The sequence below is a fragment of the Lycium barbarum genome, chromosome 9 (assembly GCF_019175385.1).
Source record: "Lycium barbarum isolate Lr01 chromosome 9, ASM1917538v2, whole genome shotgun sequence".
Classification (NCBI taxonomy): Eukaryota; Viridiplantae; Streptophyta; class Magnoliopsida; order Solanales; family Solanaceae; genus Lycium; species Lycium barbarum.
Window position 1 is genome coordinate 49,836,219 of NC_083345.1, and position 19,012 is coordinate 49,855,230.

The following is a 19,012-nucleotide window of genomic DNA, read 5'->3' on the forward strand; positions in this document are numbered from 1 at the left end:
GAGAGCAATTCTTTTCGGTGTACATGGGAAATCACAACTTTCTATATTAACGATATAAAGCCAATTATTCTCTGATGGACGTAGGATCACTTTGATCTGAACAAAATTAAATCTTATGTTCTTTCTTTTATGTTTCTGCTAACATGGATGATAGCCGATGAAGGGGCATTGCTTCAAAGAGTCGAGAAGTGATTGTATGAGAGAAACGGTATCATCCAAAGAATCTTGAGTTTTGAAGAATGACAATATTTATAAAGCCATTAACATCATTCAGTATGTTGTATAACCATTATTTGTAAAGGATTTCAAATTTGTATAAGCCACTATTCTAACACATAACTGAAATTGTATCATCGCTACTTTGATGTATATAATAAAATAAAAAGATTTCAAATTTGTATAAGCTACTGTTCTAACACATAACTGAAATTATATCATCGCTACTTTGATGTATATAAAAAATAAAAAAAAATAAAAAAGTTATCTTCCATTGAACATCTGAAAAAAATAACTTCAATACCAAATATATATATGTTTTCGTACTTTTGATATTCTCTCCTTTAAATTTTGAACCTTGTGTTAAATCCCCCTGTTAAGTTGGCCTTTGGTATAATGATAATATATATTAGTGGAGAGTGGTATGAAGAGCAAGATTTTGAAATTCAGATATGACTTGAAAGAGTTGAAGTTTACATAATCTGATTAACCTTGCAAATAATTGTGATACTAGTGTTATTTAGTTACAATATTGAAATATAACAACCATATGGGGTGGAGCAGTAATTAGTATGACATTCAGCTTGAAAATTATAAGTATTCATATTTTTTAAAGTTCTTTTGAATTGTGAATGATGTATCATCGTGTACGGAAATTCAATTTAAATAATCGGCATGATCACAATTCACATGGTTTTAACTTGTGTATTTGTCTCTCTCCTGTCTTTCTCTTTTCTTTTACTAAAGAAAGAGCAAAATCTTAAGTTTGGAGGAGTTGGACGGATGATTTTATGTTTATGAAATCGAAGAAACCCTTATGAACACTAGTACTTATGTTATAACTTGAATATGAACAAAATGTTACATGATTGAGAATTCGTCATGAAGTCCATCTAATTCTCCTTTAAGGCTATGTTGTTGAATGATCAACACTGAGGCAGTTACTGAGAAATCAGAAGCAGAAAGAATATCTCCAATAGGACCTAACTCAGGACACTCTTCCCAATCACTCATCCCTACTGTTAACACAGAATTAACCCTCCCACCTCGTCCCACAATAAACAAACCATATTGCCCTTCTAATGACCTTAGTGTAGAAAATGTTTGTCCAGAATTGACAAGGTATTTCTCCACATAAGCGACACGTCCTCCAGCAACATGCTTGTCGTAAAATTCAGCAAAACACTCATCATCAATCTTCATCTCTTCTAAATGCTCAGTTGTATTGGATTTTGCTCTACCAATTCTTGACGATACGCTGTCTCCAGCGGCCTCTACTAGAAACCTAATTACCGTGAGCTTTACTCCAGGGTGTCGCGCTACACGTCCAGCATAAACAAGTGCTTCCCTGTCATCTTTTCCACCAATAAAGATTACTGCTGCGTTTAGGGAAATGGATGATCTTTCAATCACGGTTTTCCCAAGACCCCTGTCAACTAGGATCCCCACAGAGCAAGGTGCATTTCGAAGAACCTAGAAGAGGGAACCATGAGCATGTGAACATGTTAAAAAATTTCCTTAGTTCCGTAAACATCATGATCTCACAATTTAATAGTTAGACATAAATATTTTTTTCCCTACAAAACTAATGTAGATATATACCTTTCATTTACTCCACTAGAGGTAGAGATAAAGATCTTGCTGATGGTCTAGGAGAAGCATTTCAAATTAATCATCACAACCATTTTAGAGGATGAAGAACACTATGTTTTTCATTAGTCAAATATACTGACGACGTGATGATTTATCTTTGTTTATCTGAACTGCAAAATCATATTAATTTGCTCATTGATTTAAGAAGTTATTATATTAGTGTTTTCCTGGTCATATTTATGCCGCTATCAATCTAATAGCGTGGACATAGTAAACCATCTCCTCAACTGTAAGCTCACAAATTAAAAGAGATGCAGTATATATTGTCCTAGCTATAAGTTTTTTTGCTCCAGCAATTTCGTTAGACGTAGAAATTAAGGGCGTTTCATTTGTTTCCTATGTTTATACCGAACACTCAAGCTTAGCTTCTTGTACAAACTCTAAATAGTTTGATGTTTCTTAGAAATACAGAAACAACAGAAGAAACAAAGAAAGAACGAAACAAATAGGTCCAATTTTTCCATGTAATATTATCCAAATTGCTCAATTTTTTAAATGCAACATATTTTGTCCATTCAAAAGCTTGTTGTTAGCACATCGTCTCGTATTTTCCATCAATGAAGCATAAGCATGAAATAGGTGGACTTCACATGGTTAAATTCTTCAAGGAAAAGGGTTCATATTTACCCCTCAACTTTCGAACATGGTTTTAAGTGACATACTCTCGCATTTGAGCTCTGTTAGGGGTTAAGAGAAAAAATAAGACTTTTGTCCTAAAGGCAGAGAGTCATATTCAGGACAAATTTTGAGTAGCACAGGGTCAAATTTGACCTTCTTTTCATATGTAAATGGTCCATCAACCACGAATTTAGCCAAAGGGAATGAGGAATTTGTTAGACATACCTTACGGTTGATATGACGAAACCCTGAATGACCCACTTGAAGTCGTCCATCTTCCTCTTGATTCTTATGAAAAGGAAGTATTATAAGATGTACCAATAGGTCCTCAGCAAGGATGCTTATATCTTGGTGCATGTTATTGATCGTTGAAAGTGCCATCATTCTTCTTAAGTTGACCCCTTCACAGTCCTCACTTAAATAAACCTGAACATCTTTGGTAATTTTTTCCCTCATTTCAACCACAGTAGGATCAGTCACTGTCACAGCATCAACTCCACGACCATGAGTTAATGTTGCTGCTATTTTATCAGTTAAATCAATCATATCAGTTAAGTAAACCATGATCCCTGGATTTGCTGGCCCTCGAGAGATTTCCATGAAGTTTATTGCTGAGAAAATATTCTGAGGACTTCGAATGCAAAGCAATATTCGGAGCTCATTAGTCGGATTAAGCCATTGAAGGGCCATTTTTTGTGTTGGTGAACGTCTCCTCGCACGTTCAATAATTTTTGCGACGACCACTGGGGTGTATATAATGGTAAGGAAAGTTACAAACACCAAGGTGATACTTGTTGACATACTTATGATATTCATCTACAATAAGAAGCAAACTTATAACAAACAAGAATCAGTATCATCTTGGCGATGACATACTTATTCACCAAGACAGAGATGATGTAATTTTAACATACAACATTGGGAAACATGATTTTGATCCTTGTGATATCTAGTTGAGGATATTAAACTTTTAATATGAACTTGGATCCCTCTGTGAATCTTCACAAATTTAATGAATTATTAACTGTTAGACCATTTAATTATCCATGTGTTATGCTAACTAGTAGGGAGTACTTCTTATTTGAACATAATATGGTTCTATAGATCATTTAAATATAACATATTCCCTAAGTAAAAGGACAAAATTAACACACGAATTTCACTTATTTGAAGGTTAAATATGCTTAGTCAAATATCACAAGGATCAAAATACCAACAAAAAGTGCAGTTATTATCCCATAAAGAAGTGATAAAATACTATAAGGACATACACGGAATGCATTAATAGCTAAATAGACTTGAAAATGGCCTTTGATATTGAGTAGCAATCCACTGGCTATTGATTCAGGCCAATGAAATCCAAGCATCAATCCAGAAACCACACAACCAAGAACTTTACCACCTGTGACAATTATGAATGGAACTATTATTTGTGCCCATGTAATTAATCTCCCAGCCTCAAATTCTGAAAGTTTAGCCTCTGTCCCTACCCAAAAGAAAAACAAAGGATAGAAAATTGTCCTAAAAATATAGTTCACTTTCCCAATCATCATCTTTGATATTCTCCCTTCTCTTGGCATAAATAGCCCAACCAAGAATGCACTCAGAACCGTGTTGAAATTAACAGTGTAGGACATGCTAATTATTAAGATAATAATTGCCAGTGCTACAACTAAATGTGACCCTTTCATGGGTTTCCCTTCAGGATTTTCATTATTCACCCATTTCATAACGGATGGAACAACCTTTGATGCTAACAGTGTTTGAAACACCAATATTGCCATCATCTTTAACATCATTATCACGTTTCGATTATGAAAATTCTTATCCGGATCGAAAATGATAAATCCAATGGTGATTAGGAGAACCGAAACTACATCAGAATGTATTCCGGCCTCAACAATAAATCGACCAATGTCCGATTTTCCAATCTTGAGATCGGTAATTAATCGAGTTAATAAAGGAGAATCTGTTCCAGCAAGAACGATTGCGAGGCATGAACTGAATACAACATTTGATTGTTTAGAGATGCTGAGAAGTGGAGTGACGAGGCATGCTAAGACAAATGTAGTGAGTACCCCTGAATATGCAACTTTAGCCTCTGGTAAAGTCAATTGGAGAAATATATTCGGATCTATCTCTAATCCCACGACAAACATATGACACACCATAATTGCGTCCACAATGTAATTCAATGTTTGTTGAACTTCAGTGTCGTTTAAGAACCTTGAACGAACGAATTCAAGATTGCTAAGTAGCAATCCCACCTGGATTAAACAAATGTTTACTCTCATTATTTTGTGATCAATCACGAAGAGAAAATTAAAGTAAATCACAGTCATGTATATTATTAGAAAATTTAATAAGAATTTTTAAAAACAATGAACAGATCTTAATTCTTCCTATGAGGCAGTATTTCAAATGCTATTGTGTACATAATTTTCTATATACACATATACTTTTCCGGCGAAGGATGTTCAACTAACCACAATTCACTGTATGTGTCTATGCCACAGAATGTCTGACGTTATCCTTTCCAACTAGCTAGCACCATTTTAAACCCCGTTACAAAAGTGTGAGTAGCATAATCACAAACATAAGAATGCAACCCGTAACACCGTTCATATCAACTCAGATCTATTGGAAATACAGTCAAACCTCTTTATAACGACGTCGTTTGTTCTGATTTTTTTTTTTTTTTTTTTTTTGCAATTATAACGAAATGTTGTTATACAAAACATATAATATAGAACAACATGAGAATAAGTTCCAGAAGAAACTTGGTTGTTATAGTGAAATGTTGTTACCAAGGATGGATGTTATAGAGAGGTATCACTGTAGTCCATAATTAGACATAGGATTTGAAAATGGGTTTCTTACAATGGCCTCTGCAACGATACGAGGTTGTGAAATAGGGCGCAGAAGAAGGTGGACACAGTTGCACAAGAACATGGCAAAGAAGAAACCTAAGAGGTAAACAGACATTGATGCAATTCTTATCGTAATCTGATTCCTGCATTCAACTTTTGTATTATTCTGTCTCAAGAAATCCATTTTCTTTATTTCTTTCTTTCTTTATTTCGTTCTTCAGATAAAAAGAGAAAACGAATAGTTGTGTATTAATTCTGGGAATATTTTTGCTAGATAAAAATAGAGGGATGTATAATCTTTGAGTGAATGATTTTAGAAAACAATCAAATTTCTATTTAATCGAATAATTCTTCTTTTTAATATTTAAAAATATTTTTTGGTGATTTGAAGTCATTCCTCAAGAGGCGGGGATCCTCTTACTCCTACTCTTTTAACTAACTATGTGGATTAAGGTGGTTAGTATGTCTCCTACTTAGTAGCTAATTTTTGGGTAATGCTAAAATATCCACTTTCTTAAAAAGATATGTTACTCCCTTAGCAATAACTATTGGACTATCTACATAACACAACTACATAAGATACTATATTACAAAACATAAGAATACTTTTCTTTATTTACAAAATATGTCAACTTTATTACAAAACATACCAGATCTAGACAAGTTAAAAGCCCACCCTTCATTTCCCCTTTTTCCCTTTCTCTGTTTCATCCGGAATAGCTGCCCAACCTTCCCTTCCCCTTCTCCCCATGCTCTATTTCCTCCTAGAACTCAACTGCCCCAACCTTTCTGGCCACGCTTCGGCAACTAATTCGTCGTCTCCTTCATCGGCGAACTCATGGCTGACAAATCGAATTTGAGCGAAAGAGCAAATTTGGGAGGAAAAGGCCAAAGACCCCCATTGTTAGGACCTTCATACTTTGAATCTGAAGACTCAAATTAATGTTACGATATATGTAGCATAAATAAAATTTCAATTCGTAAGAGGAGATGTGTGTAAACTAATTATTTATATGCTGAATTTTGTTTATGTTTTCATGAGATTCTATATCTCTTCTTCTTCTCTTGTTTCTTTCATTTGTCTCTAAAATCAACTAGCACCTCTGTATACGAATCAATGGCTTACGAGTCGAACTCTTTGATATTAATCAACTAGCACATCTTTATACGAATCAATGGCTTTCGGTTCAAAATTCGGAGTTGTATTAAATTTTCAGAAATTAACATGAAAGTTTTAAAAAAATTATACAGCTATATAAATATTTCATACAAAATTTATAAACATAGTTCGTGTATAAACTATGTGTAAATTCTGTATAAAATATGTATATAGTTGTATAAAATTTGTTTAAAGTTCATATTGGTTTTTGGAAATTTAATATTACTCTGAATATCAAAGCGAGACTCAAAATTGTATTAAATTTGTATGAATATTGTATGAAAGTTGCATACAATATTTTTGTAGTTGTATTAAATTAACCTAACATAACATTATAAAAAATTTATTCAGTTATATACGCATTTCATACAAAATTTACATAGTCTTCATATATGAAATATGTTAGAATTCTAAGCCTTGATCGAGCTATACATATTTCATACAAAAAAATTGAGCAAACTTTTTAAGCTTTGATCTAGATATACACATTTTGTACAGTTTTCATACACAAAAGTTTGAGAAATTGTTTTAAGCCTTGAGCGAAAATTTTCGTATATAATTTTGTAGGGAATCTATTGCTATGTTTTGTAAACTAAGAAGTATCATCATATTTGAAAATATATCATATTCTTATGTATATATATTTGTCCCAAAATAAGTGTCACGTTAGGAATTCAAGATAAGTGTTTTTAACCATGCCCTTAGCATGGAACTAGTCTTTTTTATTATTGCTCAATTCTCAAATAACATCTAACAATTAGGGTAGTTTAGTAAAGTCCACATATACTTAGTGATTTCTAAATGGGCGCGATTTCGCTAAGATAACACTAATTTTGGGACGGGGAAGCAACAACTAAGGATGAAATTGGCCCTCGCTGAGCGAGGCCTTAGTGCTTCCCACACTTGGTGAAGTTTCCCACTTTCTTTCCTGCTTCATCTTCTGCTAGCTGGGCGAGCCTCAGGACGAAGGCTGCTCTTGCCTTGGGCCTCGCTCGGCGAGCTCCCTTAGTCATCTAACACTGAGCATTCTTTTGCTCTTCTTTTTCGAAACGACACATTATCTATGTAAAGTACCTAAATTCAATAGTAACGCATATATTAATTCAATGTTGCAAAGTCAACATTAGTTAGGTGTATTTAATGCCTTTAGTCCTCAAAACAAGGTAGAAACATGGATAAAACACGACAGTCAGACTTATAAATATAGGTAATATCGGGTTCGATTCCCAACTTTGTAATCACCTCCCTCATTCCCCTTCACCTACCCATATGAAATACATTTTTTGTTAAAAAGATATACCTCATGCGTGACTGAATTCATCTAAACCCATTAAGCAAGAATAAATCCATAATACCTTAAGCCCGTTGGCTGCAAATCGTAAAAATATAACTAATATCAGATGAAAAATAAGTTTCTTTCACACTTGCTATGCGAGATCTCAATATGAAATGACGGAAAGACCAATACTATCCACAATTGTCTGTGATGAGCATTAAGTGTCTCGGTCGTGATAGAGCATCCAACGAGCCACTAACCCGTTAAGAGAACCTAGTAAGCTAGCATTTTATATACCATTGATGAGATAAACAAGACAGAAATAATACTAAATCTGTGTGAAATAAAGACAGTAAAAACGAAGACACAACTCAATGGTCAAATATTTCGTAAACCAAAACTATAGACTGTATAAGTCATGAAGCTACGTACTAATGTATGAGTACAAACACACAAAATGCAACTCGAAATCAAAGATAAAACTAAATGAAAGTAATAGAAGGGTTGTAATCGTCTCCACGAACTAGTGGTGATTCACCTCATCGGACAGGACTAGTACTAGCTAGAATCATTACTCGGTAGCTAGGTCATCCTCAATTGAACATGCCCAACGCAGTAAATGTGACTCCAGAAAACCCATCAAGATCACTGACTTGCCCTCTCATCTTATCCTTGGGACAAGACTTTAGAGGCACTGGTAGTGCATAATTAGAAATAAGACAAATATGCAATTGAAATAAAATTTAAATACAGATACACAAAGTAAGCATGATTCTACATGTTGATAAACGTCTAAAAGCTTCTTAAACTGCAGATAACTCCTATAAGTTGTTAAAATAGCTGATCACTATTATGGCACATTGGTTCTGCTCATTCACATGTCTTACCTATCTTCGGAGCATTGGTCATTTTCTGACCTACTTGGTCGGTGCATCAACCACCCATCTTACTCGATATTGGCTAAATAATAGAGTTCCTAGTTGCCCAAGTGACACATCATGCCTAGGATGTCTATGATGCTAACTGAGTGATAAATTGTTATTTCGGACTACGACCTAAGTACTCAAAGAATCAGGTTCTTTGAGAAACTATGCAAGAAGGTAATGTCACGACCCAACCCCGTGGGCCGCGACTAGTGCCCTAGCTGGACACCCATACATACTCACTTACCAAATCGATATATGAAGGACTTATCCATATTAAGCATACATTATCTTTTGCAGATATTGAAATCAGATGTCGTCTTAAGCAGTCATATATAGCAAAATATCATACAGAAGCCGGCGAGGCTGGCGGAAAACACATCGCCCAAAATAAATACGTCCAGACACACACATATGGGCCGTTTCGGCCACCACAGCAAACGGACCGCTTAAGACACCGATCACAGACATAAACGAACAATAATGACCCATGACCCACATATAAGTCTACAGGACTCTACAAACCACAACAGAAACATATGACGGGACAGGGCCCCGCCGTACCCCAAATAGTCATATATATACAGAAACATGTACAACAAAGATATGTACCAAAAATATGGCCTCCGGATCAAAGGGAGCGCTCCAAAGTAGCAGAATAGGTATCCTACACTGGCGGGTCACCAGAACGAACGATTGCACCTGCGGGCATGAAACGCAGCCCCCGAAGAAAGGGGGTCAGTACGAAATAGGTACTGAGTATGTAAAGCATGAAATATACTAATCCAAATCATAACTGAAATAAAGAGTGTGGAAAATGATTACAGAATCAGTATATCAAAGCTTGTTCTGAAAACATAGATAATGCAAATAAAAAAAATCATGCATATGGCTCAGGAACGTGGTCGCCACTCCGACGCTGGCTCCACAACACATCATACTCTAGAAGGTTTCAAATCTCCGTACAACTCCGACATATATCATAACATCATAACACATCATACGCCATAACACATCATAACATCATATATAGGCGGTACCCGACCCTTTAATAAGTGGCTCGGCGAACCGTAACACATCATACTGCTGAATATAACATAGTGCGCACGACGACAAAACCGGCCTAGGACCCGGCGAACGATGTCATAGTAGTGTGCACGAGCAGAGTAGTGAGAAACCACATGCACATAAAACAAGACTCAATGGATATACACACTTACCGACCCCTGAAGGATCAGAAAAAAGTTGCGGGTCGATCCGACCTAGTATGAGAAAGTTACGAACGTTTGAAGTACAGAACGTTCTATAAGCGTTTCAGAAGCCATTTATGGAAAATCAAAGCCATAATCATGTCTAAAATCATTTGGATATTGTTATGGATCAAATAGAACTTTTGGAGTCTTATGTACGTATCGAAATATATCAAAGGCTCGATGGAACAATCGAATGTGTTAACATTTGGAAGGTCAAAACTATAGTCATATCATTTGTTTCTTAAATGCTATTCGGAAACATATTGGCCAAACTCCTGACATCATAGATACACGTCATCGGACATCATGGACACATATAAAAACCATACGGAACAGCTTATGAGAAATCAAGAACGTTAGCCATCCTAGTGGCTCTAAGAATAAGAATCTTTCTGAAATCATTCATATTCGTCATATATTTATTTCATAAGGATCATGCCAAAGAAGAAAAGGTTAAGCCTTACATACCTCGCTCGCCTCCTAAGCTAATCGGAACTCAAGTCTTGGGCTCCCCAAGATCTACAATGACGTCATTAATTACCAAATGTTAGCTACAAGTACTTAAAACTTCAATTCTAACTAGTACTTGTCTACAGAAATTTCCGCAGCATCTCCCCTGTAAATACAACAACCCCGAGAATTCAGCTCGGCCAAATTTATCAACAACCATACCAACAATCATTTAAACAATACCAACAATCAATTTGGAACATATTTTAACAATAGTAACCCGAACAACATTCAAAACTATCCAACCAACTATATTCCACCCGAAACTCTACAACTGCAACAAAAGCTATAACAACACATTTCCTTCTTTCAAATTCATAAACTACAACATAAATTCATTCTTTAGCAACTTCATTCTCACAACTACATAAAATCATACTAAAATCACATAATTTCCTACAACAACCTACAACCAATTTCCATGCCAACTTGACCCATTAAACCTTCATTTACATCATAAAGGCCACAACAACACAACTAACATGCTAAATAAAATTAATTCACCTCTCCTCCACCATTCAACAACCACACGGCCACCATTCAACACACACACTCACACGGCCACACACAAGACACATCATTTCCACGATTTTCATTCAATTTTACTTACTACAACATATATAAACCTTCCATAATATATAAAAGAATATGAATTCTTACCTTTTTCCTTAAATTTCCACTTGACTAGAATTTTGAACTTGCCACAAAAGTAGTTTTCTTGCTCTAATAATTGTACCACGTTGAAGAGGACCCTTGAATTATCAAGAATACTAGAAAAATATAATTTTTGGGATCAAAGATTGATGGCTTCAATTTTTTTCTTTCTTTTTCTCCTCTAGCCGAACCCTTGTCTCTCTCTCTCTCAAGTTCTTGTTTTTCTTGAATGTTCTAAAATGTGATGACAAAATAATAGGCCCTCTCTTTTATTACTTAATTTGGCTTCTACATGGGCCTTGGCCCACCCCCTATTACCGGCCCCCTTTGGGCCTCTTTTTTTTATTTTTTTGATTTTCCAAGCCCAATTACGTATGACTAATATTTTGTAGTTCATGAGACTATTTTCCAAATTTCAAATTTTTCCCTTAGCCTTCCTCAATATTTCCGCATCAATATTTTTCACGAACACTTATATATTAAATAAAATCAAAATATTGCCTTATCTCTTACTAGTCAAAATTATTTCGATTTATCCGAATGTGCAAAATGCGGGATATAACATACTCCCCCCCTTTAGAACATTTGTCCTCGAATGTTAAACTAGTCTTATAGGATCTTGCAAACATTTCGGGGAGTTTTTTTTTATGAACAGCACATATAATTCATTCACCAATCAATATAACCAATTAAGGAATTTAGATTACCTGTAGGCATAGAGAACAAGTGGGGATACTTCTTCTTCATGTCGTCCTCCGCTTCCCAGGTCATTTCCTCTCGGTTATTGTTCCGCCACAAGACCTTAACAGAAGTCACATCTTTGGTACGCAGTCTCCTCACCTGACGATCCAGGATGGCTACCAGTTGTTCTTCGTAGGACAGCTCCTTTGTTACATGGATATCTTCAATGGGAAATATTCTGGAAGGATCACCAATACATTTGCGGAGCATTGATACATAAAATACCGAATGTACTGCTTCCAGATCGGATGGTAAGTCTAACTCGTAGGCGATCTTGCCTATCTTTCGAACAATCTGATAATTCCCAACATATCTCGGACTGAGCTTTCCTTTTCTGCCGAATCTCATTACACCCTTCATAGGTGACACTTTCAGAAATACCGAGTCACCAATATGGAATTCCAGGTGTCGACGTCGATTGTCTGCATATGATTTCTGTCGACTCTGGGCTGCTAATAACCGTTCCCGAATGAGTTTCACCTTATCGATTGCTTGCTGGATCATATCTGGACCAATTAGATTAGTTTCACCCACATCGAACCAACCAATCAGAGATCTACATTTTCTACCATATAGGGCTTCATACGGCGCCATCTGGATGTGGAATGATAACTATTATTATAAGCGAATTCAATAAGCGGCAAATGATCATCCCAGCTACCTCTAAAATCAATTACACAGGCCCGTAGCATATCTTCCAGCGTCTGAATAGTACGCTCGGCCTGTCCGTCAGACTGAGGATGGAATGCGGTGCTAAGACTCACCTGAGTCCCCAATCCTTCCTGAAATGACCTCCAGAAATTAGCTGTAAACTGAGCACCTCTGTCGGATATAATAGATATAGGAACTCCGTGAAGCCTTACTATCTCTTTAATATACAACCGGGCATAATCCTCAACCGAATAGGTGGTCCTGACCGGAGGAAAATGGGCTGATTTTGTCAGCCTATCAACAATAACCCATATAGAATCATATCTTCGCGGAGTGCGCGGTAAACTTGTAATGAAATCCATATTAATTATTTCCCATTTCCAAGATGGAATTTCCATTTCCTGTAACAATCCACCGGGCTTCTGATGCTCAATCTTAACCTGTTGGCAATTTGGACACTGAGCAACGAACTCTGCAATGTCTCTTTTCATACCATCCCACCAGTATAAACATCTGAGATCATGGTACATTTTAGTGGATCCAGGATGAACAGAATATCGTGCATAATGTGCCTCTCCCATAATCTGTCGCCGCAGCCCTGCAACGTCAAGTACACATAACCTGCCTCTATATAATAATGCTCCGTCAGGTGAAATCTCGAACTGGGTCTTCTCCTTATCAAGGGCCGCATCTCTGTACTGTACTAGAATAGGATCCTCATACTGTCGTCGTTTTACTTCTTCCATAATAGACGATTCAGCAACTTCTCAGACAGAAACCCCAAAATTTCCAGAATCAGCTAAACGGACTCTAAGACTGGCTAGCTGATGAATTTCACGAACTAATTCTTTCCTTTCTGGCTGCACGTCGGTCAAACTGCCCATGGACTTGCGGCTAAGTGCATCGGCTACAACGTTGGCTTTTCCAGGATGATACAAAATGTCAACATCATAATCTTTCAACAACTCGAGCCATCTGTTGTGCCGCAAATTCAGCTCATTTTGCTTAAAAATATACTGAAGGCTTTTGTAATCCGTATAAATATCAACATGAACCCCATATAAGTAATGCCGCCATATCTTCAAAGCATGAATTACTGTGGCTAGTTCCAGATCATGAGTAGGATAATTTCTCTCATGCGGTCTGAGCTGTCGGGAGGCATAGGCTATAACTCGACCATGCTGCACCAATACACAACCTATCCCAATACCGGAAGCATCACAATAGATAACATACCCATCTGGCTCCTCGGGAAGAGTTAGAACTGGAGCTGTAATCAATTTTTCTTTCAGCGACTGGAAACTGCGCTCGCAAGCATCGGTCCACTGAAATTTTACTGCCTTCTGAGTTAGCTTCGTTAATGGTGCTTCAATCGAAGCAAAATTCTCCACAAACCTCCTGTAATACCCTGCTAATCCCAAAAAACTGTGTACCTCGGTTGATGTCGTAGGCCTAGGCCAATTCTTTACAGCTTCGATCTTCTATGTATCAAGCCTAATACCATCAGCTCCGACGATATGCCCCAAGAATGCCACTGAAGTCAACCAGAATTCATATTTGGAGAACTTAGCATATAATTTCTGTTGCCGGAGTGTGCCAAGTACTGTCCTCAGATGATCTGAATGCTTCTCTATTGATCGTGAATAAACCAGAATATCATCAATAAACACGATCACAAACATGTCCAGAAACGGCCTGAATACCCGATTCATCAAATCCATAAACACTACTGGGGTGTTGGTCAACCCGAAAGACATCACCCTGAACGCATAATTCCCGTATCGGGTCCTGAAAGCAGTCTTTGGAATATCTGCCTCTCGTACCCGCACCTGATGATAACCCGAGCGCAAATCGATCTTCGAAAAATATTTAGCACCCTGCAACTGGTCAAATAATTCATCAATCTGGGGGAGGGGATATTTATTCTTTATAGTCACCTTATTCAGCTGTCTGTAATCAATACACATCCGCAGCGATCCGTCTTTCTTCCTTACAAACAATACTGGTGCTCCCCAAGGTGACGTACTGGTTCTGATGAACCCTTTTTCTAATAAATCTTTCAGCTGCTCCTTCAATTCCTTCAATTCTGTAGGTGCCATTCTGTAAGGAGGAATAGATATAGGCTGAGTATCTGGAAGCACATCTATCGTGAATTCTATCTCCCGTTCAGGTGCAAGAACTGGAAGCTCATCCAGAAATACATCTGGAAATTCATTAACAACCGGGACTGACTGGAGAGTAGGTGTCTCCGCCTTAATATCATGCACACGAACCAGATGATAAATATACCCTTTCTGAATCATCTTCTTGGCCTTGAGGTATGAAATAAACTTATCCTTCAGTGATGCTGTATTTCCTGCCCATTCTATAACTGGTTCCCCTGGAAATTGGAAACGAACTACCTTTTTCTGACAGTCAACGTTATCATAACAAGAGGCTAACCAATCCATGCCCATAATAACATCGAACTCTGTCATATCTAATTCTACCAAATCGGCCTTGGTACAACGGCCACATATAATTACTGAACAATCCTTATATACCTGCCTCGCTATAATAAAATCCCTGACCGATGTAGCTACCTCGAACGGTTCTATCGGTTCAGGTGTTATCCCAATTTTACTAGTGACAAGGGGAGAAATATATGATAAAGTATAACCTGGGTCGATCAATGCATATACATCTCGGGAGAAGACCAATAATGTACCTGTAACTACATTCAGCGACGCCTCCTAATCCTGTCGGCTGGCCAAGGCATATATGTGGTTCGAGGGACAGCTAGTATCAGAAACTCCGCCATGACCTCTACCGCGGCCTGCTGGTGCTGGTATACCCCGCCCCATAGGGCGCATAGCAACAGAAGTGGGGGATGAACCCGCAGTTGATCCCGTCGGCTGAGCTGCACTACTGGAACCGCCCTCCAACGGACAATCTCTCATAATATGGCCCTAGCGGCCACAAGAAAAACAGGCACCCGTAGCTCGATAACACTCTCCTGGGTGAGACCTCCCACAATAAGAACATCGAGGCATAGGTGGCCTCGCCTGGCTGGAACCTCTGCTCACCTGCGAACCTGAAGCCCTGGATCTCTGGACCGCTCCTGAGTTCCCTGCACCATCAAATCGTCTGCCTATAGACTGTGGATGTGTACTCCGGCCTGACTGAGGAGGATATCTGCTATACTGCTACTGAGGCTGCCCGCCTCGAGACTCCCCAGAATAGCCAGCCGACCTAGCCCTCTTGGGCTGCCTCCTGTCACGGTCTCTATCGGGCTGACACCCTCTATGCCGGTCCTCCATTCTTTGCGCATATGCCTCTAACCTGGCGATGTCCATACCAGTCTGCGATGCCATCGCCATACAACTATCAACCAAGTAATGATCCTAACCCATCACGTACCGGTGCATCCTGTCGGCCATATCAGCTACAATGGTGGGTGCATATCTGGCCAGAGAATCAAACTCTAAGCTGTAATCTCGGACACTCCTGCCCCTCTGTCTCAACTGTAAAAGTCTGTCAACTCTCGCTTTTCGCAGCTCTGGAGGCAAAAAGTGGCTGATAAAAGCTGCTGTAAACTCATCCCACACGACTGCAGGAGCATCCTCGCCTCTAGACAGCTCCTAGTACTCATACCAATTAATCGCTACATCCCGCAGTCTATGTGAAGCCAGCTCGACAGACTCAGTCTCAGAAGCCCTGACTAGTCTCGGCGTACGCTGCATCTGTCGAATAAAATCCTGGGGATCCTCCTCGGGCTTAGACCCGTAGAACTATGGGGGATTACAGGTCAAGAAATTACGAACCCTCAAACTGTCACGTGTATCCACATCATCACCCCCTAGCCCTCGTCTGCGAGCCTGTCCTGCTACCAATCTCGTCAATAACTGCACAACAACCCTCATCGCCCTGTCCTCCCCCCCTGGCTGAGGAGCTGGAGGCTCGGGCTCTGGGGCCTCCGGTGCTAATGGTGGAGCCACCCCCTAATCCATGGTGGCAGCGGCTGCTGCTCTAGGCTCCTCTAATGGTGGGGGTGTAGCAGAACCCGCTGACTGGGGTGCAATATCGGGCATAGTCTAAGCACGAACCCAAGTAACTCTCTGTATCTGGTTGGTCTCTCCTGTCACTGCCTTGCTCTTCTGGGCCGTCGTCGCCTTCTTCGGAGGCATCACTGTAAACATAACAATCGGTCAGACAGAAATCATCCTAATAGTACAGCTCTATCGCACGATCTAAGATCAAAAGAAAGGTAACACCCTAAATGTCTTGTAGTCTCCCGTTTATAGATGTGGTGCACAGCACACGGATAAACAAGACTCTACTAGACACGGCCTGTAGACATTCCGAGGGCAAACCACTCTGATACCACTTTTGTCACGACGCAAGCCCGTGGGCCGTGACTAGTGCCCTAGCTGGACACCCATACACACTCACTTACCAAATCGATATATCAAGGACTTATCAGTATTCAGCATACATTAAGTTATGTAGCTATTGAAATCAGATGTCGTCTTAAGCGGTCATATATAGCAAAATATCATACAGAAGCCGGTGAGGCTGGCGGAAAACACATCGCCCAAAATATATACGTCCAAACACACACATATGGGCCGTTTCGGCCATCACAGCAAACAAACCGCTTAAGACACCGATCACAGACATAAACGAACAATAATGACACATGACCCACATATAAGTCTACAGGCCTCTACAAACCACAACAGAAACATATGACGGGACAGGGCCCCACCGTACCCCAAATAGTCATATATATACAAAAATATGTACAACAAAGATATGTACCAAAAATATAGGCTCCGGATCAAAGGGAGCGCTCCAAAGTAGCAGAATAGGTATCCTACACTGGCGGGTCACCAGAACGAACGTCTGCACCTGCGGGCATGAAACGCAGCCCCCGAAGAAAGGGGGTCAGTACGAAATAGGTACTGAGTATGTAAAGCATGAAATATACTAATCCAAATCATAACTGAAACAAGGAGTATGGAAAATGATTACAGAATCAGTATATCAAAGCTTGTTCTGAAAACATAGATAATGCAAATAAAAAAAAAATTATGCATATGGCTCAGGAACGTGGTCGCCACTCCGACGCTGGCGCCACAACACATCATACTCCAGAAGGTATCAAACCTCCGCACAACTCCGACACATATTGTAACATCATAACACATCATACGCCATAACACATCAATACATCATATATAAGCGGTACCCGGCCCTTTAATAAGTGGCTCGGCGAACCGTAACACATCATACTGCCGAATATAACATAGTGCGCACGACGACAAAACCGGCCCGGGACCCGGCGAACGCTGTCATAGTAGTATGCCCGAACAGAGTAGTGAGAAACAACATGCACATAAATCAAGACTCAATGGATATACATACTTACCGACCCCTGAAGGCTCAGAACAAGTTGCGGGTCGATCCGACCTAGTATGAGAAAGGTACGAACGTTTGAAGTACAGAACGTTCTATAAGCGTTTCAGAAGCCATTTATCGAAAATCAAAGCCATAATCATGTCAAAAATATTTGGATATTGTTATGGATCAAATCAAATAGAACTTTTGGAGTCTTATGTACGTATCGAAACATATCAAAGGCTTGATGGAACAATCGAATGTGTTAACATTTGGAAGGTCAAAACTATAGTCATATCATTTGTTTCTCAAATACTATTCGGAAACATATTGGCCAAACTCCTGACATCATAGATACATGTCATCGGACTTCATGGATACATATCAAAACCATACGGAACAACTTATGAGAAATCAAGAACGTTAGCCATCCTAGTGGCTCTAAGAATAAGAATCTTTCTGAAATCATTCATATGCGTCATATATTTATTTCATAAGGATCATGCCAAAGAAGAAAAGGTTAAGCCTTACATACCTCGCTCGCCTCCTAAGCTAATCGCAACTCAACTCTCGGGCTCCCCAAGATCTACAATGACGTCATTAATTACCAAACGTTAGCTACAAGTACTTAGAACTTCAATTCTAACTAGTACTTGTCTACAGAAATTTCGGCCGCATCTCCCCTGTAAATACAACAACCCTGAGAATTCAACTCGGCCAAATTTATCAACAACCATACCAACAATCATTTCAACAATACCAACAATCAATTTGGAACATATTTTAACATTAGTAACCCGAACAACATTTAAAACTATCCAACCAACTATATTCCACCCGAAACTCTACAAATGCAACAAAACTTATAACAACACATTTCCTTCTTTCAAATTCATAAACTACAACATAAATTCATACTTTAGCAACTTCATTCTCATAACTACATAAAATCATACTAAAATCACATAATTTCCTACAACAACCTACAACCAATTTCCCTGCCAACCTGAACCATTAAACCTTCATTTACATCATAAAGGCCACAACAACACAACTAACATGCTAAATAAAATTAATTCACCTCTCCTCCACCATTCAACAACCACACG

At 38.6% G+C, this 19,012-nt stretch overlaps 1 protein-coding gene across 1 annotated transcript; it reads right to left on the bottom strand.

The window, feature by feature from the left end:
* Positions 1-954: 954 nt before the first annotated feature.
* Positions 955-5,566, bottom strand: LOC132610521 (cation/H(+) antiporter 28). The gene is made up of 4 exons (XM_060324843.1): positions 5,368-5,566; positions 3,759-4,754; positions 2,713-3,303; positions 955-1,689 (listed from the first exon to the last, which is right to left on the bottom strand). Exons 1-4 carry the CDS (start codon positions 5,539-5,541, stop codon positions 1,078-1,080), a joined length of 2,373 nt encoding a protein of 790 aa, XP_060180826.1. The 5' UTR covers positions 5,542-5,566; the 3' UTR covers positions 955-1,077.
* Between the last annotated feature and the right edge of the window lie 13,446 nt (positions 5,567-19,012).